At 38.7% G+C, this 27,458-nt stretch overlaps 1 protein-coding gene and 1 long non-coding RNA gene across 2 annotated transcripts; both read left to right on the top strand.

The window, feature by feature from the left end:
• Nucleotides 1-764: 764 nt before the first annotated feature.
• LOC140243756 (uncharacterized) lies at nucleotides 765-2,347 on the top strand. The gene is made up of 3 exons (XR_011902249.1): nucleotides 765-902; nucleotides 1,321-1,460; nucleotides 2,244-2,347. It is a non-coding gene; the product is annotated as an uncharacterized lncRNA (long non-coding RNA).
• Nucleotides 2,348-9,357: 7,010 nt separating this feature from the next.
• Nucleotides 9,358-26,391, top strand: LOC140243422 (BMP-binding endothelial regulator protein-like). The gene is made up of 6 exons (XM_072323102.1): nucleotides 9,358-9,482; nucleotides 18,352-18,541; nucleotides 18,744-19,158; nucleotides 23,179-23,315; nucleotides 23,647-23,759; nucleotides 26,154-26,391. The coding sequence occupies exons 1-6, from the start codon at nucleotides 9,358-9,360 to the stop codon at nucleotides 26,389-26,391; spliced, it is 1,218 nt and encodes a 405-aa protein (XP_072179203.1).
• Nucleotides 26,392-27,458: the final 1,067 nt, after the last annotated feature.

The following is a 27,458-nucleotide window of genomic DNA, read 5'->3' as shown; positions in this document are numbered from 1 at the left end:
GTTACTAAGTGCTTCATTATCAAATGTATCAGTTAAGTGCTCAGTTGAAAATAATGACAAATCTAAATACATTGAGTATTAAGTATTCCTATTCCATTTGAATAAGTTGAAACAAGCATGTTTTCACTTTGACAGTTGCATTACAATACAATGTACAAGTACTTTGCAAACAAAGAGAGGAGAAGAATTTTATATCTCCATTTATATACAAAGGGGAGCAAATCTATGATCAAGTGTGTATTCTTGGTTTTTTTTTTTTTTTGGTATATTCATTGCATGTTCTATTGTAGAGGATCATATGAAAGAATGGTATTCTATCCACTGAAGAGGAGATGATATAAAAATCAAACATAAATGTAATCAAGTAAGATATTATATGTAATGAAATATTTCTCAACCATGTCAAATGGAAATGGCCGTGGCACAAGTGTTTAATGTGTGCACAGATGAAAATACGTCTGTAGTCTCAAATCAATTTACTTTCCATTATTATTATGTTGCGTTAAGTATGATGTAAGGGTAATATGCTGTGATGTATTGTTCTTTATTTTTATCAAGGTGTCAGCAACAAATGAAGAGCTTGTTTGCAAAAACCGATAAGTCCATTTTTGAAGATTTTGAAGTAGGGTCTCTATCAAAAAATATAAAATAATACCTTTAAAATGATATATTGGTCACCACATATAAAGGTACATTTTTGAAGTTATGGTCAAAAGAAGCAAAAAATTTCTTATTATTCTCTTTATTTTTCTTGACCTTTAATCGCAAATATCTCCATTTGACAAATATGGACTTATCGGTTTTTGCAAACAAACTCTTCAAATGGACATGCTGAGTTTGAGATCACATCCACTAGAGTGAGGGGGAGATAGAAAGATGTCTTGACTGCGATGAGCTCACAAGTAAGTGTCAACGATTTGAAATTAGGAATATTATCTCATGAATACAAACCGATTTATGCAAGGAAATCATATCCTAATCCAAATACAAATGAGAGCATGATAAAATCAAATATTTGTGCACAGGAATTATAGGTGTCAAGATGACTTCCATCCTATATAATTAATTTTCAGTAAGATATGGCTTCAGAGCATCAAAGATGATAATAACAATGACAAGATTAATGTATTACATGTAATACAAATTAATGTTGACAGTGACCTGAAGATCCAAAATCTCATACTAAGGGATTCATGAGATCGTGATGATTAATTCTAATTCATAATGAATGTGTTTGTTTTTTGTTGCAGTATAAGTATCCTGTTTCACTCATAAAAATGATAAATTATTTAAGTTTTTGTTAATTATATTTTCGACCAGAATTAGCACAAAGTGGACAAAATGGACCCTGCAAACCACAGCCAACTACGGACAAGAGAGAAGCAGAAAGAGACAGATGTCCTGACTACCAATTTCTAATCTGTGCATCCTGTACCCTATTTCGAAAGGAAATACGGGAGGTAAGCAATAATGCATGTAAAATGTAAACCCCAAATAGGTTGGAATATTTTGTCAAGCCTTTGACATCTTGACCAAATTTTTGACTGTCGATCGTTCATTGGGCAGAAAATTAATGCATGATTTGCTAAATGAATGCAGTACTGCATATGCATGTAGTCAATCACTCCAACAACCAAGATTCACATGAATTAGCTGATTTTTTTTTTTGAGCCTCTGTCAAAGATGATTGCAGGAGTCTTTATGTTGTTGCAGTCATCCATTCACACCGTGGCACATCTGTCCTATAGATTCTCGTCTTGCAGTAACTTAACATGTACTCAGCAGATCATCTTCAAATTTGGTTTTATACAGAAGAGATGATTACCTGGGCCTTGTAGCATTTTAGTTTCTGTTGTGATTTTGCCGCTGATTGTAAATTACATGGAAACCCTGATTTCTATTGACTGTAGAGCATTGCTACCATGGTATTGTATTTACCTTTGGATGGCAAAGTTACCATAACCTCTAAGCAATTTGACTTTGATTAGGTATGAGAGTATTGATGTGAAAGGTCACCGGGTTATCATATGCACGAAAGTGTTGAATGTATCCAGTTGCAGTATCAGGCAAGCACTACCTTGAAATTCTTCTGAATGGAATAAAAAGTTTAATGGACAGAATTGGATATTTGGATCATGAACGTTTCCTACATTTTATATTTCATTGTGTACTCACGGTTAAATTGATGTAACAATGTAGACAGATGTAACACCATTCTTTTCTCTCTCTCTCTCTCTCTCCAGAAACAACCCTGCTAGGCTATCCGGTCCGCATCCAGATTCCGTATGAAGGATGTCATTAGAACCTGAACTTCCATGTGGAATGCATCCATCTAAACTTCTCAAATGTAATCACAATGTGCTTTCAGGACTATCATATAAGTTGAATACAGCTATATATATATACATATATATATATATATATATATATATATATATATATATGTACATGAAAGACATGTGTATATATTAGGAATTTCTACTAATCCAGATTAAATGCTTCTTTTCTAACCATTTTTGTTCTTTTTTTTTCTTAGTGATGAAGTAAAACAAGGTCTGATATCAAAATGTGCTCAACAGTACTTGGCAAACAGAATTTACAATATGATTTGATACAGATCTACTTCCAATTTTGATTGCAGCATTAAAGGGATGAGGGATGGTCTACTTTTGGTTGAGATGGGGGCTGAGATGGAGATTTTGTGAAATAATGAGAACCCTGTTATGAAATATTAAAGAGTAAACAATACCAAGAGGAATTCCAAATTTATTTGTTAAAAATTGGTTTTGAAAAGGCTGAGATGTACGAAAACAAAGAGGTCCTAATAAAAGGTGGCACCCACTTTTAATTATTATTCTGTGTCACTTTCTTAAAAATTTCTCGGCCATTTCAAAACCAACAACTTTAATCAAACAAACTTCAGATTACTCTAAGAATTTGATGCTCTTTCATATTTCATAAGTTGTTTTTAATTTGCTTGCAAAAAGTTAAAGTCTGAATCTCCATCTCAACCAAAACTATACCATGCCTTTGAGACTCACGGTTACAAGCCGCATACTAGTAGTTCATGGAAATTGATCCTCTTATTTCCTTTGAAGCCCAAACGCCAACATTTTAATCCTGTCAGATTGGAATGTCTATTGTTTTTGGTTTTATGGGGGGAGTCAACAAAAGGGAAGTGAACTTTGCCTTTCTTCATCAGATGGAGGAAAATATATGACATGTTGGCCAGAAAAGAAAAAGAAAACTGCATATTGAAGTGCTTAAAAAGAGAAATCTTCACAAAGGAACAGTTCGTGAATCTGAAGGGAAATAGCACAGAGCATGTTTTTTTCTAGTTTAAGATATGAAAGACATAAGTAAAAGGTTCCAATCCAAACACCAAGTACAAGAAGTAGTGAAAAGGAATATGATCTGGTCAAGATGTATGTTTTGCCAGTTGTTTTTTTTTTTTCACATGTGCCGTAATTGTCATGATGTTGGTAATACTGCAATATATGTTAGCTATTCAGGGCCCCAGCAATGTATACTGGTACTTAGAATAAGGGAAAGTATTAGAGGGTAGCAATACCCACGTATTTTGGAGAGGTGATTTCTTTTTTTTTTTTCTTCTTCTTCACGGAGAGACAAATACTCAGTACAGATATCTTATCACACTGGTCTGCGGAACACAAAAATGATATCAGACTAAAAGCAGAATCTTAAAAATTTGGCAGTCACCATTCTAATTTAGTTGTACAGTGACGAAAGTTCAATGCAACAGCGTACAGTCATAATTAGCTAGGATATGTAACCACAAACTGTGAAAAAGATAGAGATATTGAAATATTGCCTAAAGAGAAAGTTTTGCTTTTCTTACTGGTGTAACGTTTGTGATGGTGGACACATAGTATATGTCACATTAAAAAAATGAGTTTATCAATGCAGTTAATGTAGTCAGTGCAATTTGTATTGTTGATTTTCAAAGTCTTTGGATGTATGTCACAGAGATTTGTTCATGATAAAAATTTTCACAGAGGACTCATTCTCTTTTAATGCTTTTAATCATTAAGAAGATTGCTTTCAGATGGAATTTGTGTTTTTGTTTTTAGATGTCCACAAATCGAGACTGAGGTTCTTATTTATATTTTGCAGGATTCAAGCATGTTCTTACTGTGTATGGTATTTCTATCAGAATTTTGGTAACCAGCAACATTGATGTCAAGTGCTGCTATTCTAGTAAATGTACGCTAATGGCAAATCATTATTTAAAAAAAGAGAAATTGTCCCGTTTACTGTTTACTGTATTTCATTGTGTGTTGATATAGTCCGTGAACGCTGTTTGAGACGGTGGTTGCGGGCGTGGTGTGCACATTGTGTAGTACGTTTTGTTGGTTGACTGGGAATATAGAGTGTTGGTGATAACTGAAATGATTTTTTTTTCACAAAGATGTGATAATATAGAAAAAAAAATCGAATTGCAAACAAACAATTTGTTACATGTCTGCTCCAAGGACATAGAACTTGGCTAAGGATAAATATAATCTGTACTATAGACTAGATAATTTAACCGACTTAATGATGGGAAGGGGAAATGAGGCTGTTATTGCATTGTACGCATTTCAATTCTAGTTCTTTTTTACTTCTTGTTTTCTTTTTTGAGGGTGATATTTGCCTTACTTTTTCACACAAGTATCTGGGGTACATTTATAATATTCTTATGTCGCCGAATAAGTGTGCGTTCCAAACAACGTTCATGTAAACAATCAACCATCATAAAAGAAACATTTAGTAAGTCTTCGGGAGGATAGATCAAAATAAAATGCAAACACCTCGCCTTAGAACATTACAAAAGTAAAAGTGATTTCGTGCCTATCCCTTGCAGGGCTGCGTTTCAGGGCCTGAGAATGCAAACTATATAGCATTGTATTGATAACCATGAATTCCCAAGCATTCTCGGGGGAAGGGGTGAGTATGCAGGATGGGAGATTTGGTATCGTAATTTTTCCCAGTAAAACGTGATTTGTTATCACGGTTTCCATGACAACCATTTCCAAACAGAGTAAACAATTCATATATAACTCTTAGGTTTCATTGTTAAACATAGATTAGTTAGATTGATACATTTTTCACACACACACACACACACACACAAAAAAAAATGTTTCAACACTTGTACGTTTTATAATCATGAATATTTGAAATTTTCAGGGAGTGACCTAATAATGATCAGTTGCCATGGTAACAACACTAATGACCACCCCTCTTTGTATTTTTTTTTTGTGTGCAAAGAAGCACATTTCAGTCATATCAAGGTGCCACAAAGGGTTTTTGCAGTCAGCTATTCAACCTGTCCATTGACGTCGCCGATTATGTAAGAATATACTTACACGCACTATACCATACACAATATATATGGGCCTACGCTATACATTCGATTTTTCATTCAAAATGCGCGTCCAGTAAAAATACATCGTCCCATTTAGGATAACATAAAACGAGTTATCTTTCGCCTTATCTTATAATTTCTTTGCTGCATAACATATCAGAACATATATTATATTTCGAAAAAATAAAAACTTTTGAATAGATTGATTTAGGTAGTGTAAAAAAACTTTGAAGTATTGGTAGATTTTACAAAGTACAATTTTGAGTAAATCACGGTTTATATTTCATTGCGCCATATATGTGCGTGTAATATTCTACATTCAAATGTATATTAGTCAGGTTCTAAACTTGAAATGGAAGATAACACATTTCTAGTTTGAAAGGTACTTATCAACCATTACTTATTTCGATAAAAAAATAAAAATCGTGATTTTTGACATTCTTTCAAATTTTGGGCTAAAAAAGGCATTTTTTGGCAAAAACGCGCTTGACATCCGGCCGTACGCTAAAATTCAGTATTTTTGCAAGACTTTCAGCTGGGAAACTTAGCATTAACAAATTTTGCCGTCCAAAGTAAAAAAAATCGTCTTGGCTGGCCTACTATAATGGCGGTGCGTTTATTTTTCAGTGAGTTCTAAGAGTGCAAGGCTTGTCGAGTGGTTTGGCGTCAAACCAAATTGATTCCGACACAAGATATTGTTCTTCATGAGATATGTGTAAGTCTGCTTAAAAACAACTTTTTCCATTGCCTTCGATAGGACGGGTAACACAGAAATCGACCTATAGTTGCGGGGATCGCAAACATCTCCATTTTTAAACACGGGAGTTATCTGAGCTAATTTCCATTCATCAGGAATATGACCTTCTATCACTGACAGATTTAATATATGTGTCAACGATATACCAATGCATTCAACTGAGTCCTTAATTACACTACAAGGAATATAATCAAGTCCTGTTGTTTTATTGCTGGGTATTTCCTTTACTATCTTCAACAAATCCTTCTCAGTAACGGGAGTGAAATAAAACAAGACATCAGGTGACATTTGGTTTAGAAATTGATCAGGATTTGCCTGGAAATCAATCAATGCTTCTCTACATCTCACAACATCAGCATAATGGTTATTAAACACATTTGCTATAATTTTACCATCTGTTATTTCTTCACCATTAAATTTTACCTTTTGAATATTGGATGTCTTCTTGCCTAGTATCAAAAATCGTACTAATTTTTATATAACACTGGAATTTCCCTTATTCTTAGAAATACTGTCTACAACATACGCACGTTTTGCTGAACGAATCAAAGAAGTTACGCGGTTTTTAGGTTTTTTATATCGCTGCCAATCAGCAGGAAATCTGCATTCTTTGGGTTTGTTTTTAATATTATCTCTTTCTCGCATGGTTTCCAGTATTTTTTATTCATCCATGGAGACTTCTGTTTTTCTCACTCTTTTCCTTTTAACAGGCTTTAAATCTTTTAACCCATTTCTCACAGGCTTTTTCAGATAATCATTCATTTCAAGGACATCATTCACGGAATGTTCCTGCAGATATTTTATCAATGTATTAACATCAATTTTCTTAACATTACGTGAATAGATATAACATTTTCCCCACGTCACTGCAATCAAATAATGATCACTCAAACTGACTGGAATAGCATAACAATGTAAGATTTTATTACATGACGTGGGTGCGAGATCTATTTTTGTTGCAGTGTTTTCAATCACACGTGTGGCCTCATAACATATTGCTTCAAACTATAATCTTTAATCAATTCAAGAAAACGTTTACTACTGTGTGATAGTTTTCCTGATCTTGATCACAATTGAGATTTCCAATCAAAATATATTCAATTTGTTGCACTTCGACAGTCTGCAAAACTGTTTCAAACGAATCGAATACAAGAGCATATGAGTCAGAATAACTGCACCATAACTCTAATCCTCCGATGTGCAAATCTTCTGTATTGATGAAGTTTAAGGTCTCACAAATATACACGATTACACCACCGCCTTGTCTATTTCTGTCTCTCCTGGCTATCCTAAAGCCCGGTATTCCTATCTCTTCGTCAGTAATTGAATCATCTAGCCTGGTTTCACATAGAGTTAATAATTTACATGAACATGTGATTTTGCATTGTGAGTCGAATTTCATCTATATTTTTGACGAGAGTACGCATCTATATTAAGATGTGCGATATTTATACCAGAATAAGTTTTTAGAGCGTTCAGTAAATCATACGACACTTTAACTTGATTGAGCTTATTATTTTGACACTGACGCATACTTTTACAATCTTGACTGTCATTTACGCTGAATGGCAAGTCATCATATAAACACATATCACAAAACCAGTCTGAGCTGGAGAGAACAAAAAAAAATTAAGATCCAAAGTCGAACACTTCAAGTGAATCCTACTCTTAAACATTAAACACATAACTGCATTTTTATTTGATGTAACTGTTGTATCAAATGAGATATATGGGTATTTTAAGACCAGGTTAAGTCCTTCAACTGTTTAAGTGTTCGACACAAGTTTGAGAAGAAAACTTAGTCTTTCAAGTTTCTCGAGGTCTTTTTCACTGTGTATGGCTACTTTCTTCATGCTTTTCGTGAGGGCTGTGATCCTTCCGTCGTACGTCCACGTTCTCAGAACGTTGGTGTGGCGCAGAGCCTTGTTGAGGTGTTGCTGTCTGTACGCTGTGAGGGATTCGTTGACGCAGAATGGCATTCCCTTCAGTTTGGCCTTGGCTTTGTGCACACACACACACACACACACACACACACTCTCTCTCTCTCTCTCCGGTGTTGTACGTCGAGAAGCGGACGATGATCGCGTTCGGTTTTCCATGATTCTCTTCTCGACTGCTCTTCCGCAGCTAGGCTGCCCACGCAAGCGTTGTGTCGATTTCGCTTCGGTTTGAGACTGGTGGCCATCGGCATTGCAGACCCTCAAAATGTCATGAATTCTGAAGAATTCCAGATGAAATGTACTCTATGAGTCGATTCAGTCGTTGAGGGTACAAACGTGTATCTGCTATCTATGGTACATCAAAGTCAATAGACGAAATTCAGGGTCAGAAACCAATTCAATTATAGCAGAAGAAGCTGCGAAGCTACGTGCTGTGCACAGGCATCAAGCGTTTTTTGTTTCGTTTTGTTTTGTTGTTGTTGGTTTTTTTTTAGTGCGAGCAAGAGTCATGTTATACATATTATGAAATTCAAGTGGAAGAGTAAGGGAATATTGTCATATCATTTTCAGAAAATCTTCCTCCCCGACTTTCGGATCCTTTTGTTGTAGCGGATCACAAATGAATGCACGCAGTTATTTTCTATGATACTCTTTAGCACGTGCACTAACGGAACATGGGACTGCGTGAGAAATTCGACTCTCTGTGGGGCTTTGTGCAGCGTCACGGGAAGTTATCTTAATATCTTCAGAACATTCGACGGATTGATTTACAGCATCAACCAGGTAGGATGAGACGAGAGTTGGTCAGTGGATCACTCCATCTGTCGTGATGATGATGATGATGCTTTCCATCATTGTGGCAGTGTACATACGTTAATGATTTAATCCCTGAACTGCAATTCTCAACTTAGTCGGAATCCTTTCTATGATCGGAATCTAGATGCCTATATAGGGTACTTCATTTTATGTATGATATCTCAAATAAGTTCATTTCATCATTGCGTCTGAATGTTGATATATTTTTAAAGAATTATTTCGTCACCTTTCTCTCAGTTGATTCTCTCATAGTCCTTGTCAGGTTTTCAGGTTTATCTTCCTCATTCTTCTGTATTTCTTTGTAAAGCAATTACTTTATCTGTAGTGCCCTTGAAACTGAAACTAAGTGCGCAAACTCTAACGTAATCTATCTCGCAAAAGTAGATTAAGTTCATCGTGATACATGTGGGTATCTTAACCTTTCTTTAACTTCTCTCGAGGCCTGTGAGCACCTGTTGGTAGAACCTCGCGACGATATGGACTACAGAGGACTTACCTTCAACCTTCGTCTGGGATACAACTGCTACCTCGCAAACACTGCCTGCGACCCGTACGTGAAACTTTCCGTGATAAAGTTCGACAACACCACCGAAACTCTGTTGTAAGTACAGGGCCCTGTTTCACAAAGCTGTTCGTAAAGGTACGCATGACATTACGAACGACTGGAATATGAAGTGCCATTATGTGCGCCCATTTTAACCTAAAATGTGTGGTAACATGTAAGAATAATCATTATCATCTGCAAATTTCACTCTAGCTATTGAAATAAAAATGATTGGGAAACGCACTTGGCTTGCAATATTAAAGTCGTTCGTAAAGTCATGCGTAACTTTATGAACAGCTTTATAAAACAGGGTCCAGATAGTAGATCGGGGCGACGACAGACCGGGAGGTGAAAAAGGGTCCCTGTGCACGTTTCCTCTAAAACTCACAATTTAGAAAAGACAGATTCTCAAAGGCAATGGGTTGATATACAAATGATGCACGGGATAGCTCTAGTGCGTTAGTGTAGGCGTAGCGCACTCGAGGGTATTTACAATTGTGAAACATGCACGAGGCGAAGCCGAGTGCATGTTGCACTACATTGTAGATACCCGAGAGTGAGCTGCGTCTCCACTAACGCCACGAAATAATCCTGTGCATCATTTGTTTTATAAAATGGGTCGAAAACTAACAACATTTTTCACGTACCTTTGTGGATCAAGATGTCCGAAGATGTTCGTTCCAAACACGTCGCACTCGGAAATCTCGCACATATAAGTACTGTACGTATAAGAGTATACGTATGCCACACATGTTATGCACACAAGAAAGGCCGGCCGGCAGCCCGAACTAGAAGTTGTTTACAGGATTGACAGCGCGTATAGTAGCGCGCGACGCACTTGTAACAACTAATTGAGTGCGCACTGCGAGTGCAAACATTGTGACGTCGGCCGTGGATCCGGATGTTAGTGAGAAATTAATACAAGCACGCGTGACTCATTTCAGCGCTTCCAATTGGCTACATTCTTGAACCCATTTTATAATTCCCGTTATTACCACCTTCTCCACCATTGCTAATATCTAATATCAAATGGGTTAGTCAAATACCGGTTAGTGATTGCCTAAACACAGTCACGTGATGGAGGTACATTCGTTATGTTCGCCCATGGGCGAACATTCTTGTAATGTTCTCCCATGGGAAAACATTTTCACGTAACATTTAATGACAGAAGGCCTAGGACCGCGCGCGTATACGCGTACAGTGAATTTGGCTGAGAGGTTCTATAATGTAATAGAGCGCGCGCTCGCATATAGAAGCGGGGCTAATTGAACAACCCGCCGCCATTAGCAAAGAGGTCGACTGCCAGAAGCCTGAACCCGGAAGTGCCTATAGTAATACACGTAAAGTACAGCTTCGAAGATGGGGTTGCATTGGAAAAATCATTCTAATTTTAAGGAAAATCAATATTTTTCCATATACCTCCGGATTTTATAAGAGAGATACATTCTCAACACAGTATATGTGTTTTGATGAAAAAAGGACTTGCTCTAATGTGTCAAATATGTGCCTTAACATGAAGCCAAAATTGCCAAACAGGCATTCATGCGTTCATACTGCATAAAAAGATTGCAGAAAGGTACAGTGTATACTCTTTGGTATGGGAGTACTGATTTCACATAATATAATGTCACTTAGAAACATCAGACACACATACAACACACACTCCCACACACACCCACAACAAACACACACACACACACACACACGCAAACACACGTACACACCAAACCACTTTTTTTTTCAAATTCCAACACACACACACACACACAACACACACACACACACACACACAATGCATGTCTTGAGTCCAGACCATGCGCATAACTCATGTGTTGTATGTGTGTGGGAGTGTGTGTTCAGTTGTATGTGGTGTGTCTGATGTTTCTAAGTGACATATATTATGTGAAATCAGTACTTCCATACCAAAGAGTATACACTGTACCTTTCTGCATGCAATCTTTATGTAGTATGAATGCCTGTTTGGCAATTTTGGCTTCATAAGGCACATATTTGACACATTAGAGCAAGTCCTTTTTTCATCAAAATACGTATACTGTGTTGAGAATGTATCTCTCTTATAAAATCCGGAGGCATATGGACAAATATTGATTTTCCTTAAAATTAAAATGATTTCTCCAACCCAACCCCATCTTCGCAGCTGTACTTTACGTGTATTACTATAGGCACTTCCGGGTTCAGGCTTCCGGTAGTCGACCTCTTTCGTGCGCGCTCGCCACCGGCCCCGTTTTCATTTTGTGCGCACTGAATGGTGAGCGCTTACTCTATTACATATAGAACCTCTTTGATTTGGCACTGCTGCGCGAGCGATCTGCGCGAGCGATCGAGTGCGTTGTGCTGGTGGTTGACGTTGACGTACTAGTATTTGACTAACCCATATAATATAACAGATGATGACTTTTGTTGTCGGGAACATGTACCGAACGTTCCACCCTCAGGGTTTGAAATGCTATTTCGGGAGGCCATAAGTCCCTCGACTTCGTCTCGGGATTCATAACCTCCCACAATAGCATTTCAAACCCTTCGGGTGGAATATTCGGTATGTTCCCTCCCCGCCAGTCATCATCTATATAATGTCATCATCTCCACAGTGCAAACCTACTCTACGCAACTGTAAGAGACGAAGTAAATCATGTTTGGCGTCTCTTTACGGAAAGCACATGGCTTTGAGACATTTCATTTCATTTTATTTTATTTCAATTTAGTGTCATATTTCTCACATATATCACAATACATACGAAAATTATACAAAACATAAATTAGATGAGACTTCATCGGAATGTACAAAAGTTTGTTTTGGTATAAACACAAGGTCTGTATACATACGCGAATTGAACTGTGGTCATGATGCGACATAAATGTATACATGGCTGCATTCAATTCATTTTTTTTTCTCAATTCAATTCAATTTCAACACGATTTTCCCCATCCAATAGATACCCAACAGAGAGTAAACAAATACTAAGCATGCATTAAACAATCATATCATTTGATCAATTAAAAAAAAATACATAACGAAATGTGAATCGTACAGTATAATCATAACATGATAAGATACGATATGTACATTATGTAGAATAACTGAGAATATGCTTTAGTGGGGGGCGCAAGGGATTTTTGGTTCAAATTTTTCCAAAAGCACCAAAATTTGGCACACATGTAGCCCAAACCATACTATTTCGATTTTTGATGGGCGCCAAGAAGGGTGCCCTCAAAGAGATTTTCCCCAGTGACTGCTAGAGTGCGGAGTCTTCATACGCCCTGTACTATTGTTTTGTGAGCGCAAGGGGAGCATTGGATGACAACGAGGAGGTACAACGGTAGGCTCACCCCTCGTGCTAACACGCTAGCAAAGGAGCAACCGAGGAGCAGCCAAAATCAAGAGCGTACTCGCGTAAAAGTTCAGAAGTTCGCGTAATACGCGCTGTAGAAATGTATACATAGTACGCAAAGTCCGCCATTGTTAAGTGAGCTATGGCGGCCCCCATGAAATCACTGACTCCATTGTAGAGTCCGCCCTCTAGTGGTGGGGAGGAGAAAAATCTCTTTGGGTGCCCTCTGGGACGGCCATATTGGCAAAATCCAATATGGCCGCCATATAGGTTTAAAGGTCACTTGCATTTGAAAACATAAAAGGGTTACAATCATTTAAAAAGTCAGGCTAAGACGTTTTCTGGGTCAAGGAATTCGAATCTGAAGTTGTTTTTATGGTCTGAAGTCAATTTTTCCTTATATTAAGGTCACCTTAAGGTCATTTAGGGGTCAAGCCATTGTATTCATAACAGTTTATTGAAAAAAAAATGGCTTGCCCATGCATAGACAATATTTCAGAAATGCCAGCCTTAGTAATAGAATTGCAGTTGTCGACGGCTGAAAAAGGCGTATTTCTTGTGAAGGGCGCCCTCCGGGGCGGCATATTTGCAAAATCCAATATGGCTTCCACCTACGTGGCCAGTATTCAAAACCTTTCAAGTTATACAAAAATTTGAAAAGTCAGCTTTAGAGGTTTTATGGGTCAAGGAATTCGATTCTGAAGTTGTTTTTATGGTCTGATGTCAACTTTTCCTTATAAGGTATCCCTAAAGGTTCTTATAAGGTCTCCCTTTGGAACATCATAGTTCATGTCACAATCATTCCATCAATTATTTTTACATTACAGGCGCTAAGAGGAAATGTCCTCACCGACTGGTCATATTTACGGAATTCAATATATTTGCATTTGCATTAATGACAGCCAAAAGAGCTAGTTAGAATTATGGGTAACGCCCTTTTAAAGAGTTTTCAGGATTTGATCATTGGATTATTATTTTCATCTTCATCTGCAAGGAATGCAATTAAAAACATACATATATGAGAAATAGAATCCTATTGCTACCGAATATATTAATAGTTTAGCAATGGGGGGGGGGGGGGGGGCTACTCTCTATAGTACCAGCGTCCTTGACGCTGCCACTAAAAAGAGAAGTGTTTTTATTTCTCTGTTGCAGTTCAGGGATCCTCAGTCACAATAGATATTCATAAATTCAATGGAATAATAATTATGAAGATCACTCCTAATCTGGATGAAAAAAGAAAAAAAAATCTGTCGTGTTTAAGAGAGTTTTTAGTACATCAGGTTGGTATCAATTTGCTATTTTCGAACTTGTGTATCAAAGTTCGATTCTGAAGTCCTTATAGGAATTTTTATGTGCCTCCACAGCTAAATATGCCGTTCAGAGAACACAACGGTCCTGGTGACGCCATGTAGGGAACAAGCATATTTCACAGGTGCCACAGTGACACCATTAACAGGGTACAGATTAGATATGCTATAGTACAACTTTCATGACACCTTCTAAGGTCTATTAAGATTCTATCCAAAGTGCTTGGACGCAAATTGGTATGATATCACAAGACTTTATAAGTTGGTATCTCGTTGGTCTGAACACTATAGGTTGCAACTCTACTCTCCGCAACATCTCTACGACGCACGTCTCCTGGAGACGAGCCCAATCTCCAGGATTCGCAGGAGAATCGAACATTTTCGATTTTTGAAGAGACTATTTCCGTCTTCCAGCTTGTCTCCGAGACGTCTCTGCGAAGTCTCCATCACTGTGGCCATGTCGTGGGGACTAAATTTGTCTGCAACATCTTCGAGATGTCCCCGCATCTTGTGGAGACCGTAATAACAGAATGGCGACGAAAGGGAGAAGTCGCTGAGAAAAGACGTCTCTGATAAGTCCCTGCGACTGCAAAAGCCGTGCCAACATCCCCGTGACTTCCAAGCAAATAAGTTGTCCCTTTGTTTGAAGACGTCTTGGACGTCGCCCTGGAAATTGCATTAGTTGTGACAGCGAAAATAACTTCTTCGAGACGCTGGCATTGCGACAATGTCTCCTCCCGTCAGATAGGCCCTCAATCCCCTCCCCCCCCCCCCTTTAATTTTGCAGCAATATCAAACTACTGACCATGGCTCGTCTGACACCTGCTCTACATTGTGCATTTTCACCTTCATTCATCCATTCATTCATTCATTCATTCATTCATTCATTCATTCATTCATTCATTCATTTCATTATTTTTTTTTCATTTCCATGTTTTCCACCTCCCAATGCATGCCTTGAAACAGCTGTGGTGCAGAAGAATGAAATCTGGTACTGACTGAAGCATTGCGGAGGGTGGCTGATAGTACTAGTAATTGCCCTGTACCTGTGCCATCTTTCCTCCAACTCCACTCCCTGAAGTCAGGGATCACATCATGACCCATGCCGTCATGATTCCAGTAGAAACTCACTTGCAGCAGCACTCATCTTCGAAATGTTGATACAGCGCCGCTAGAGCAGATAGGGTAGTTTCTGATGATCTGCTCCCACGTTATGACGAGATGATGCCTACCCTCGTTGACGCCGGCTACCCCATAAACCTTGTTGTTCATCAGTCCTTGCTGGACATGAGCACGATTATTAAAGTAGTTAATGTGTCAGTGAGCTCTGGTTTGCTGATCCATACTGCTTAGGCATTTTGCGTGCCACATCAAAGCAAGTCTGAAGTAATGTCGCACCCTGTCAGTGCCTGATGTTGGGCTCTGGAAGAGAGGTATGCTGTACAGCAAAGAGCTGAAAAGGCCTTTATCTTTTCAATACTACGACCCACCCGTAACTCCCTCAGATCAAAGGGATTAAAAAAAGCACACTACCGAAAATGTGATGTTATGCTCATTCGTGCGATTGTATACTGTTTTCAGAAAATGCTTTCAGAAAACATTATGTCATCCTTTGTAAGGATATCTTTGCGGAGATCGCATCTAAGTTGTTGGACTGAAGGATTGTGAGATCACAATTCCTGTTGGATATTTCCGTCTCGAATCAGGTGCTCAGGATGAGTTGTCCGTCCCATTTATTCTTGGATATCTGTGCGCTGGTAATGAGGGCAGTTCTTAATTATTCAATCTTAATTTTCAGCAAGCCGCTACGCTCTTCCAATCATAATTTGAGATTTGAGTGGTGCCACCACCACCTCTTGTCAGAGGACTGCACAGTGGTGCTGCGCAAAAATGTTAAGATTATTTTCTTCAGGATCAGTATCCCATACACCATCAATAGGTGTTCAGTTTCCCTAGTCATTTGCGCTTTCAGTAAAGAAACGGTTTCGTTTGATAAAAAGAGAATTAAAAAAAAAAGATAAGAAAAAACCTTCAGCTGAATTGTCTTCACCTACTCTGATAAGATACTGCCATTAAAGGACTTTAATGATCAAATTTAGTTTACTGCCCCTAGAAAACTGGTCTGACCTGGATTGAGGAACTCGATTCCCTGGAAGCTTCGGCCATTGCTTCCTTCACTGAAGAAGCAGACGCTGTCTTGCCAAGGGAGGGCAGGCATACACCAATTGCAGCAGGAGGAGAATCATATCGCTTGCCAGCTGGAAAGTTATATAATTGACCATGAAAGGTGACGAGGTGGCTCAGTCGGTAGCATATGGCTTGCGGTCTAGGGACTTGTGTTCCGGCGCGGGTTCGAATCCCACTTATCTCAAGTCTAGCTAAGCAATCATTATTGATATGTAAGGGGATGGAACCGCTCTTGGCCCTAATTGATCATTGAAGAAGTATGGAAGAAATGGCAAATGGGACAAAATAGGTGTACCAGTAAATTCCAGTTGAATGCTCACAGACGCCATTTCCCAAAATGCCCGAAATGCCTGATTTGACCATTATTTGACCTTTAAAGTGACCTTGAGAGGTGATTAGTGACCTTGAATTGCAGAAGTGACATTTAGAATCCCATTCTCTAACCCCGTAAACCCTTCCACATAGGATTCATTACTTTGATCAACCTTTTCAATTTGTAACTGCAGTTGACCTTTAACCCGGATGGCGGCCATATTGGATTTCACCAATATGGCGGCCCCAAGGGTTTTTAGTCTTGATGCCCATCAAAAATCGAAAGAGTATGGTACAAGGGACCTATGAGCCAAATTTGGTGCTTTTGGAAGAATTTGAACCAAACAGCCCATTTTGAGCCCTTAGGCCCCAACTACTTGGAAGGTTAACAGAGAAGTATAAGTATGGAAAAGAGTGGTCCACTAAAAAACAAAAAAAAAAAAAAAAAACAACAACAACAACAACAACAACAATATCTCAATACATCGAAGATAGGGTTTAATTTAAACCAAGTTTTTTAGCATGATCCCGACATGGTATGAAAAAACAAAAGGCACATAACCACATAACGATAGCGCAAAGCCTCAGCTACAACATATTAAAATCGGGGAGAAATTCACCGAAGGGTAAGTGAGCTAGTGCTCGATAAAGACAATCATGTCAATTTTCACATCTAGAAAAATTCCGTCCCATAGAGATAGCACGTCATAACGAAGATACAGAAAGAAGTACACATGACCTTTGACCCCACTTTGCACAGACAAGATGGCATCTGAGCAAAAAGTGGTAACTTTGTGAAATGATTCTTGTAACATGGTCTTTGCGTGTGAAAAATATGGGAGAGATAGGAACGGTATTTACCAAGATACAGGATGAAACATTTATGACCTTTGACCCTTAACTTACATACCCAAGATGGTGTCCGATCAAGTAGTTGCTATTTTATGAAATAATGTACGTGACATGAACTAAACATGTGCAAAATATGAGGGTGATAAGGGCTGTTTTTCTTGAGTTATTGCAAAGAAAGTTGCAGAAAGAAATATCTCAATACATCGAAGATAAGCTTTAATTTCAACCAAGTTTTTCGACGTGATTCCGACGTCACATGAAAAAATGGAGGGTACATTAAGATAGCCCAAAGTCTCAGCTACAACATATTAAAATCTGGGAGAAATTCACCGAAGCATAGGTGAGCTAGTGCTCGATAAAGATAGTCATGTGAATTTTCATTTCCAGAAAAAATGCACTCCCATACAGATAACACGCAAACTGGTCAAATTTGACAAGATTACTTTCAATCCATTTTAACGAGGTGATGCCGTCATCCAATTAAAATTTTGTTATACATTAATGAACATTTAATAAGCTACAACATACTGAAATATGGGTGAAAATCGGCAAAGGATAAGTGAGATACGCTAGAGTGAACTTGAAATTTGATGACGTCATTTTGAAAATTTACTTTTTTTATTTTATTAAGAAATTTGATATATTTTAATCATTTTTACAGCATCGCCAACCCATGAAATGACATGTACTACTCATCAGCTTTCAGAATACGTAAAGAAAATGGGGGGTCACCATCCATCATGACGAGTAAAATCGGATTTAAAATTGGCGGTTTTTTGGCATAGTTGCACTGCAGAAGAGTAAAGAATCAGTAAAGATACAGAAGGTGATCCGAGAGGATACTCGGATCACCTAAAAACCAAGGCTTGTTATACATAGATCACTCCATTCAAACGATCCATCTCCCCTGGCCAGATTCAAACCGGACCGGACCGTTCGTCGCGACCACTTCTTCGTCGACTTCCCCCTCATCCTACCCTACGGCGTGGAAGTGAGGAACATGGCGGGGAACTTCCTTCTCGTCACGGCTGACATAGGATTGAACTTGAAATGGGACTGGGCCTCCAGGTTGGAGATCATCGTCTCGGAGTCGATGAAGGGCCAGGTAATTTCATATCAAATAATGCTAATACGATCCATATGCAAAAACAAACAAACAAACAACAACAAAGGGGGGCGTGTGCTAGTGGTTAGTTGGGTCAAGGGAAATAAAACCTTGCAAACCCAAATTTTGAGCATATCATACACCTGTCACTCCCTCCTCCTCCCCCCCCCCTTTAATTTGTTCGTGCTCTTTACCGCTACAGATTTGGGGGTTATGTGGCATCTATAATGGCGCTATCAACGATGACATGACCATGTCTACCACCAGCCCGAGCAACGATATCGGGGAATTCGTCAACAGTTGGCTCTCCCATCCCTGCTTGGGGAACCCAGTGTTACCGGCATACCCGTCGGATCTTGGTCTTTGCCACGTGGACGTCCAATATAGTGCACGGGCGACTGCGAGATGCTCGGAGATGGCAAGCGCGGAGTTCCACCCCTGTCACGGAGCCGTTGAGCGCGCCATCTACATCCAAGACTGTATGACACTGGCCTGCGAGAGTGGAGCAATCCTGACTGACATGCTCGAAACGAACACATGCCCCTCATTCCTGGCTTACATCAGTGAGTGTGCCCGTGCGGGCGTGACTATCACGTGGTCGGGATACAGCGCATGTGGTAAGTTGCTTTTAGGGCAAGTGTGGTATTAGTAGAGGCTACTATGTAATCCTGTGAGAATTTTGTGCCAAAATTGATTTTTTTTTTTGGCTAACTTTGTCAATTTGAGGGTGCTAAATCCAAAAATCTTTGGTTCCATTTTTTTCGACCACGTCTTCAGCCAAATTCAAAATGGCGGCCGCCATAGCAAACTGTATTTTTATCCATATCTCAATAAGTGAGCATTGTAGAAGCTTCAAATTTGGTGCAAAATGCATGGTTTCGATGTCAGACACTCTGGTATATCTTTTTCTGATATTGCGGATTGTTTTGATACAATTTGTAGGCTGCCATCTTGAATTTGAAAATGGCCGCCATAGCAAACAGTTTTATGAACCATATCTCATACAGTGAGCATTGTAGAAGCTTCAAATTTGGTGCAAAATGCATGATTGTGATGTCAGACACTCTTATATATCATTTTTTGATATTGTGTATTGTTTTGATACAATTTATAGGCTGCCATCTTGAAATTCAAAATGGCCGCCATAACGTTTTTACCCATATCTCATGTTGCAATTATTGTAGGAGCATCAAATTTTCAGTAATGCACATGCTTGTGGTGTCCAACGTTCATGTTCAGGTCACACAGAACGACAGCCATCTCTTAATTCAAAATGGCCGCCATAAATTCAGACGTTAAGGATGAGGTGCCAATGACGTCATCAAGCCATGGGGGGGGGGGGGTCCCATACCACTTCCCATAAGTGTGGGCAAGCTTGTAAGCGTTACAGCCCAGCGGGTATCCCAGGCATCCCATTCACAAGCTTGTGACCACAAAATGAAACAACTCATTAGGGAGCTTTTAATTGCTGGATGTATTTCTGGAATAACACAGAATGAATAAGGAATGTCAGTGAGTAGGTTTTCTCCTGATTGCTCTTGTTTGTGTCATCCTCAATTATCAAGACTTTCAAGATGCTTACTGCTGTACCGCCAATGATTCTAAAACTACAAAGGAGCAATAATAGCTCAGTTCTGTGGTACTTTGGATGCATCAGAATTCCTCAACAATTTTAGAACACCATCACACGAGGGTAATCTCAAAAATTGTCACTGCATTGAAACTGATGAATGTGGTGTTTGGCAATCAGGTATCGGAAACTTTCAAGCAGGATATTCCAGAAAGAGATGAAAGGGAAGTTTTCATGTTCTGTACTAAGAATTCGTATCTGAAAGAATCAAAAAAAAAAAGTCTATCTGGGATAATATGAAAAAGGCCAGAAATCCAGCTCTTGCAATTGAAATACACCTCGTCAGATTCAATCAAAAGTCATTAAGCTTAAGATGAGCACTATACCTTCTTATAACACTTCTACCGGTACAACAGTCTGATAGACCTGTCATTATCCAGTCATTGCTGGACGATACAATTATCGGAAGTTATAAGTTCTACTGTTTTAAGTTATTCTTCAATCACTCTTCATCTCACAATGGCCTTCTCCTCGTTCTCACTAACAAAGGTTCATTTTTCATACCCATGCCTTAGAAACCCACAAAACTGAGCCCAACAATCAGCCTGAAAGTTGAAATACTGATCAGTCAATTCCATCTGACACAGATACCACATCACAGAAAAAAAAAAGAAACAAAGGGTTCATCAAAAATGCCATGGGAACTGTCACCCGTCACAACGAGGAAGCAGATATCCTCATTCCATTGCATATATTAGATGCTACATTAAGAACGACAGTGAATTTCAGAGATATTGATGATTAATACGTATAGACACTGACATCTTCATTCTCCGAAAGGATCTTTGCTTTACTTTTAATACTGCATCGCATGTTGTCTGCTCCATCACTGGAGAAGGAGATGATATAGTACAATTGACATTGTTGAGAGATTATGCTCTGCAAATTGTTGCGAAAAACAAAGGTCTGCTTGGTCATGCCTTTCATGGTGCAGGCTGAAGTTGAAAATTTGAGGATGTCTCAAAGAGCAGATGGATCAAGTGCTGTGACTTCAAAAACACATGCGGGAATGAGCCTAGAAGACATTAACTAAGTTAATATCCCATGAATTTTTTAGTACACGGCTAATATTGTTTATTTAAACTCTGCAACCAAATTATCTAAATGGGGGCATTTAGTCACTCAGAAACATATATTGAGGCACTTTTGAAAGTCATTTGCTTTGACACCAGAATCACATGATTTCCCATTCACAAGTTTTACCCAAATGCAATGCTGTTAAAGGAATGTTTCCCATGGCAGCCATTTTGCATTATTTTCAACATGGCAGTGTACCTACAGGAAGCAGTCCAGCCTATGCAATAATACTACTATTTATTGAAGTGATTGACTTACACATATAGGTCCTACATGAAAGTGCTCCAGCATGCTTGAGTTTGCAGGGTAAAGATCTTACAGCACCAAACAATGGGTCGAAATCCATCTTGAATTTCAAGAGTGGCAGCCAATGTGAATAGTCCATTATTACAGAATGTATATAATTATGTGTGTGTGTGTGTGTGTGTGTGTGTGTTTGTAAAAGAATGTACAATGTTCACCACCATAAACGCTGATATGCCTAAAAGTTGTTTGTAACCACAGATATTAGCTGAAAAGCAGCCATTTTGAATGATAAGATGACAGCCTAAAAAATGATCTGCAATTTTAGGGAGGGGATCAAAGTGCATCTGAATGTTCAACGTCATGAGCCTGCTTTAAGCCCGAAATGTGAACTTTCTGTATTGTTTACAACATGAAATATGGGTCAAATATTTACATTCTGGTATGGCGGCCATTTTGAATTTCAAGATGAGCAACTAAATATCAAAATGGACCATCATTCCAGAAAAAAGATATTTCATAAAGTCTGATAGTATACGCATGCTCTTATTGAATTGCCCCAAGTTAGAACCTTACACAATGCATACGATATGAGATATAGAGCCAATTACATTTGATATGGTGGCCATTTTGAATTTCAAGATGGCTGCCAACCAAAATGATCCATCATCTAAAACAAAATTATTATATTAGCATGTCTGACTTCATAAGCATGCTTTTTGCCCCAAATTTATACTTTCCATAATGCTTATAACCTGAGATACAGGTAAAAATACATTTAGCTATGGCGGCCATTTTGAATTTAAAGATGGCAGCCCTCAAATTTTATTAAAACAATCTACAATATCACAAAATGGTGTATCAGAATGTTTGACATCTTAAACATGCTTTTTGCATCAAATTTGAACCTTCTATGATGCTCATATTATGAGAACTGGGTCAAAATACAGTTTGCTATGTCGGCCATTTTGAAATTCAAAATGGCGGCTGAAGACGTGGTCGAACAAAAATGGAACCAAAGTTTTTTGGATTCAGCACCCCCAAATTGACTAAGTTAGCTGAAAAAGTCAATTTTGGCTCGAAAATCTCACGGGATCCAATATTTCGACATAGCAGACCGTACTATATCCTAAATTGTGCGATTGAGCTGTTTGATTGTTGGTTCAACCTATCCATTGGCTTCTATCAAGTGCGAACGAATCGACGAGCCGCAAGGAAGTTCGCAGCAGTGCATTATTCGGAACGAAGTGGTGAAAAAGAATTCACCGCAAGCATATTATGGTGCCTGCTTCAGACACACACACCCACGCACACACACACACACACACACACACGACACCCCTCAAAACTCTGATGAGTTCTCCGAAAGCGCTTGTTGCCTTGTCATGCTATATCTTGTGGTGAGGCGAGTTTTGAGAAATCGCCTACTCCAGATAATTTATGTTTAAGCTTCGGTAAGAAATAGTATCATTATAGTTAACACCGGAAGGACGTACGACAGTTCAGTATTAATATAGGTTGCCTCAATTTTGCATCCTTTTGATACTCCAACAAACAAATTATGTGAACAAAACACGGCTAATCATCTGAGAGAGTTAAAAAAAAAATTATACACGTACTTTAAAATAGATTAAAGAGGCCTACACATTTTAGATTTCTTTATAAACGTAAAATTTCACACCTACAGGAATTGAGGAGTGCCCAAGTGGCAGGGAATTTCTTCGTTGCCCGCACGTGGACCCGTTATCTTGCAGTCATCAGAGCCGAACGTTTCCTTTCAGTCAGAACATCTGCCACGAGGGCTGCTTTTGCGCCAATAACACGGTAAGGATACCAGTAACCATAACTATTATATGTATATAGCCTTTTTAGAGGTGTAACAAATCACCTGCCAATCCTGCAGTATTTATACCCTCTTTATATACATACACACATACAAACACACACACACACACACACAAACACAGATATATATATATATATATATATATATATATATATAGTGTGTGTGTGTATGTGAGTGTGTATATACATATTTTTCCCGACATTCCCGAGGCACGTAGCTCTGAGGAAAATATGTTTTCTCGAAGGGACATGCGCGTTTGCGCCCCAAACTCCACTAACAACTGTAAATGCCCTCTCCTAAACCGTGCAGATCTATTCGGACACTGCTGATGAGTGCGTGGCGCGAAGTGAGTGCCCGTGCATCGACGAAAAAGGCAGCATACACAAACCTGGCGCTTTTATCGAAAAACCCTGCGAGTTTTGGTAAGTTTGAGACATCGATATAGATCAATTGCTATCTATGTATGTGTGTTTTTTAGTGTGTGTGTGTGTGTGTTTGTGTGTGAGTATGTATGTGTGTACCTGTCATTATAGAACCTGATGAAGTGCACCTCCTTTCAGTACTCTAACTTTTCTCTTAAATTTTGTTTCAAGATGGTATTATGGTAAACCAGAAAAACAAACTCACACACAATATGGGAAATCTCAACCGATATTACTTTCCCCAATAAGTCCTAGAGATGAAAGCTGAAACAATTTTCAATGCAACAAAAACTGAAATAGTTCCTTCCAATCGCTTCAATTGTTGTGTGTGTGTGTTTTTCTATTTCTTTCTATTTCTTTTCTATTTTTCACATTTACTGGAAACGGATTTCGTTTCATAATAGTAGGAAGCAGGAATCACAATAAAACGTATCAAGCATGTTAATGTGCAGTTCCTATCATTAATCATTGGGATATTGGAAAATGGAATGAAATTAGACAAACTTTTATTTGTTCTCATTCTTTGTATGTACTGAAATGTGAAATGGAAGAAGAACAAGATTTAAAACAGTCAAATGGCGAAACCTTAAAAGAGAATATGACATGTCATATTTCTTTTACTTTCAGTACGTGTGAAAGTGGCACTATCTACTGTGAAGAAGTGCCATGCAGAGGTAAGTTGTTTTTCTTTCAATCTCATTCGTGCTTTGGTTGAGGGATAACTGGTGTCTTCGGCACATGATAGTAATGCATCCGTCTGGTAAGCATAACTATGGGTGGGAAAAGCCAGTTCGGAGTTCCACTTTGCGCATGAGCAGAAACAAGGTCATTCGGACCAACAGGCATGCTGGTTTTTAAATTTACTGGGATAAGCATCTGTCATGTAATGATTATTCATGTAATCCTTATAAATGCCGCTTGCCAGCACATCCATCTGACAGCAAAAGTGGTATTTGGCAATATCAATAGAAAGAGATTGTCAATCCATCCAATGCAAAATAATGAAATGGATGCTTTCTCAAGTGTGAATTGACAGATCATTCTGCTCATCTGGTCTACGCAAGTTTATTCTTTGTTTGAACGGAATTGATGAATCCCATAAATTGTTACGTAAAGCTTATGCATTATGTCGCTCTGAAAACGAGTGAAGTGCCCCTAACCAACTGAGAAAAAAGAAAGGTAATTCGTACCAATGTGCCCATGAGCTAACTCCGAACTGGCTTATTCCAGTTGCTGTTAGCTCGACTTGGACGTAATGATATCATTTCTTTGATATAGGGTAGCATCTTCAGTGTTGCCACTGCTCTACCAGCATGGCCAGAGGGCCCCGCCATTATCATTGCCCTAGTATTGCCAGGTGTCTATTTACGGTATACATGTATAGTTGGGTCGAGAGAGAAAATAAAAAAATGGTGGGAAAAAAACGTCTTGTCCAAGGGCGTGGGTACTTGACGTGTTTCAAACTCGGGGCCGCCGATTGGATTTTTATTGAAGCGTCATTTGTGACTGCACACCAGTCCTGTGCGTTTTGTAACAGTTTGTGTTACTTTGGTCACACTACATGTGTGCGTCGTCTATCTATCTACATGTATCTATCTATGTCGGGCACGATTGTCTGCTGCTGCGGTCATGAGCCTCTCCGCCAATTCAGGGTAATACGTCATCTCTTCCGGTCAGCTGCCAGGCCCTCCCAGTATCATACTCTGTTTGTTTATGTACAGGGCCTTCAGGTCTCTCTTCACAGCAGTCTTCTATCGTAGTTCTTGGTTTTGTTTTGTTTTGTTTTGATTTGATTTAATTTGATTAGATATGATATGATACGATTTCATTTGATTTGATTTGGTTTGATTTGATTTGATTTGATTTGATATGATTTCTTGACACCAGTGACAGCGAACTACATGCAATGGTCGCATTATATCCTGCCTTGTATCAGTTGATTAGATGGGGGAGGGGGAAGGGTATCCCGTCGATGCCCGGTGAGTTGCCTGAGGCCTATCTGCTCAAATGCTGCTTACATGTACATGTACAGTGTATACGATATAATAAATCTGTTGTGATATTGTCATACAAATAGATAGATAGATAGATAGATAGATAGATACAGTGAACTCCCGTTTTAACGAAGTCCTCGGGGCCGGCAATTTTCTTTCGGTATATCGAAATTTCGTTATTACTGAACAAATAAACAATAAAAAAAAGAACATAGAGCGGATAACGTTGCGGCCCTAATTTACATTTCGTTGTAACCGGTATTACGTTATAACTGTGTTCGATATATTGGAAATATAATGAATGGAGATTTATAATATATCATGAAAGCATGTGAGTTTCTGCTAACGTGTTTACCTTCCCGTGAATTTGTGGATGTACATGGATTTTCTGTCGTCACAGGATGCAAATACGGGCAGGTGGTCAGCCGGTGCGTGTGTCCCAGGACTTGCAGGAACATCCACTCCCTGGTGTGCGGGGACGACGATTGCGAGGAGGGTTGTCAGTGCCCCGAGGGACAGGTGCTGGACGAGTGGAACGAACGATGTGTGGCTCCGAAGAACTGCCCCTGCGTTATGGACGGCACGCCGTACGCAGTGGGCGTGATTCAAAAATACGGAAGCGATCTCTGGTATCTTAGATTCTTCGCCTTATTACTCCTTCTTGTATTTACTTTTTTTTTTCACTATGGTAAGGTATACATTGCTTTCTCACTATGTAATCATCTATGCATACATTTTCTCTCACACTTTATGACCTGTAATTCTTACAAATATTTTGAAGAAATATTAATTTCAAGATATAAATAGATATAAATTTATATAAAATATAAATTTGTATTATGTATCACTAAGTTGTTGGATGAAAATAAAGAATAACTATATTGAATTGAATCGATCTGGAATAGTATTCCTTTGCTTCATAAATTCTTTTGAAGTTATAATTTCCGCGTATCTAGATATCCTAGGATACCTTTGATAATACATTTACATCGGAAGTGGGTATGGAATCACTGTGACAAATAAAGGATTTTTTTAGTAATCCTTGGATATCAATTCGCTGCAACCAGGTTTTACCATTCGCTACATCTGAGATTGATACAGATCCATTTCCAACAACTTTGTTTTTGTACAGTTATAAAATTCACAGTCTATAATTGTATTTTCGCTTGTCATATGTTCGTAGTATTTTCCTTTATCTCGTAATGTTGCGTTGAATTTGTATGAACACGTATATGTAAATGTTATACTGTAATAATGTTTTTGTATAACTATAATGAAATGAATAAAATAAAACGTGGATTTCATCATTTCCTCAATTACTCTCCTTAGTAAAAGCGTGTAAATTAAATCTGTTCGACTGGACTTACTTGTGAAAATCACAGAGAGAACAGTTTCGTGACTCGTCCGAGTCACTTCTTCAGCTCTGTCTGGCTGGCGAGCATTCACCCGTGGAGGGTGAATGGGCGATGTTACTGCCTTTATTATCCGCACGTCGAGGAATTTTGCGGATCACCGACTTGTATGTTGGTGAAAGGTTGTGTCGGAGTCCCCCTCCCCTGTTGAGAGAAGGATTTTCTGCATTCACATACACAACTTCACGGACTCCTCTTTCAAACCATCTGGTCTCCTTGTCGGTGATGTCGACCTCTTTGTCCTCAAAGTGGTGCCCCGTGTTCTTCAGGTGGGTGAACACAGCCGACTTGTT

The sequence above is a fragment of the Diadema setosum genome, chromosome 20, assembly GCF_964275005.1.
Source record: "Diadema setosum chromosome 20, eeDiaSeto1, whole genome shotgun sequence".
In the NCBI taxonomy this organism is placed as follows: Eukaryota; Metazoa; Echinodermata; class Echinoidea; order Diadematoida; family Diadematidae; genus Diadema; species Diadema setosum.
Note: the sequence above shows the minus strand (reverse complement) of the source record. Positions and strands in the feature narration are given on the sequence as shown.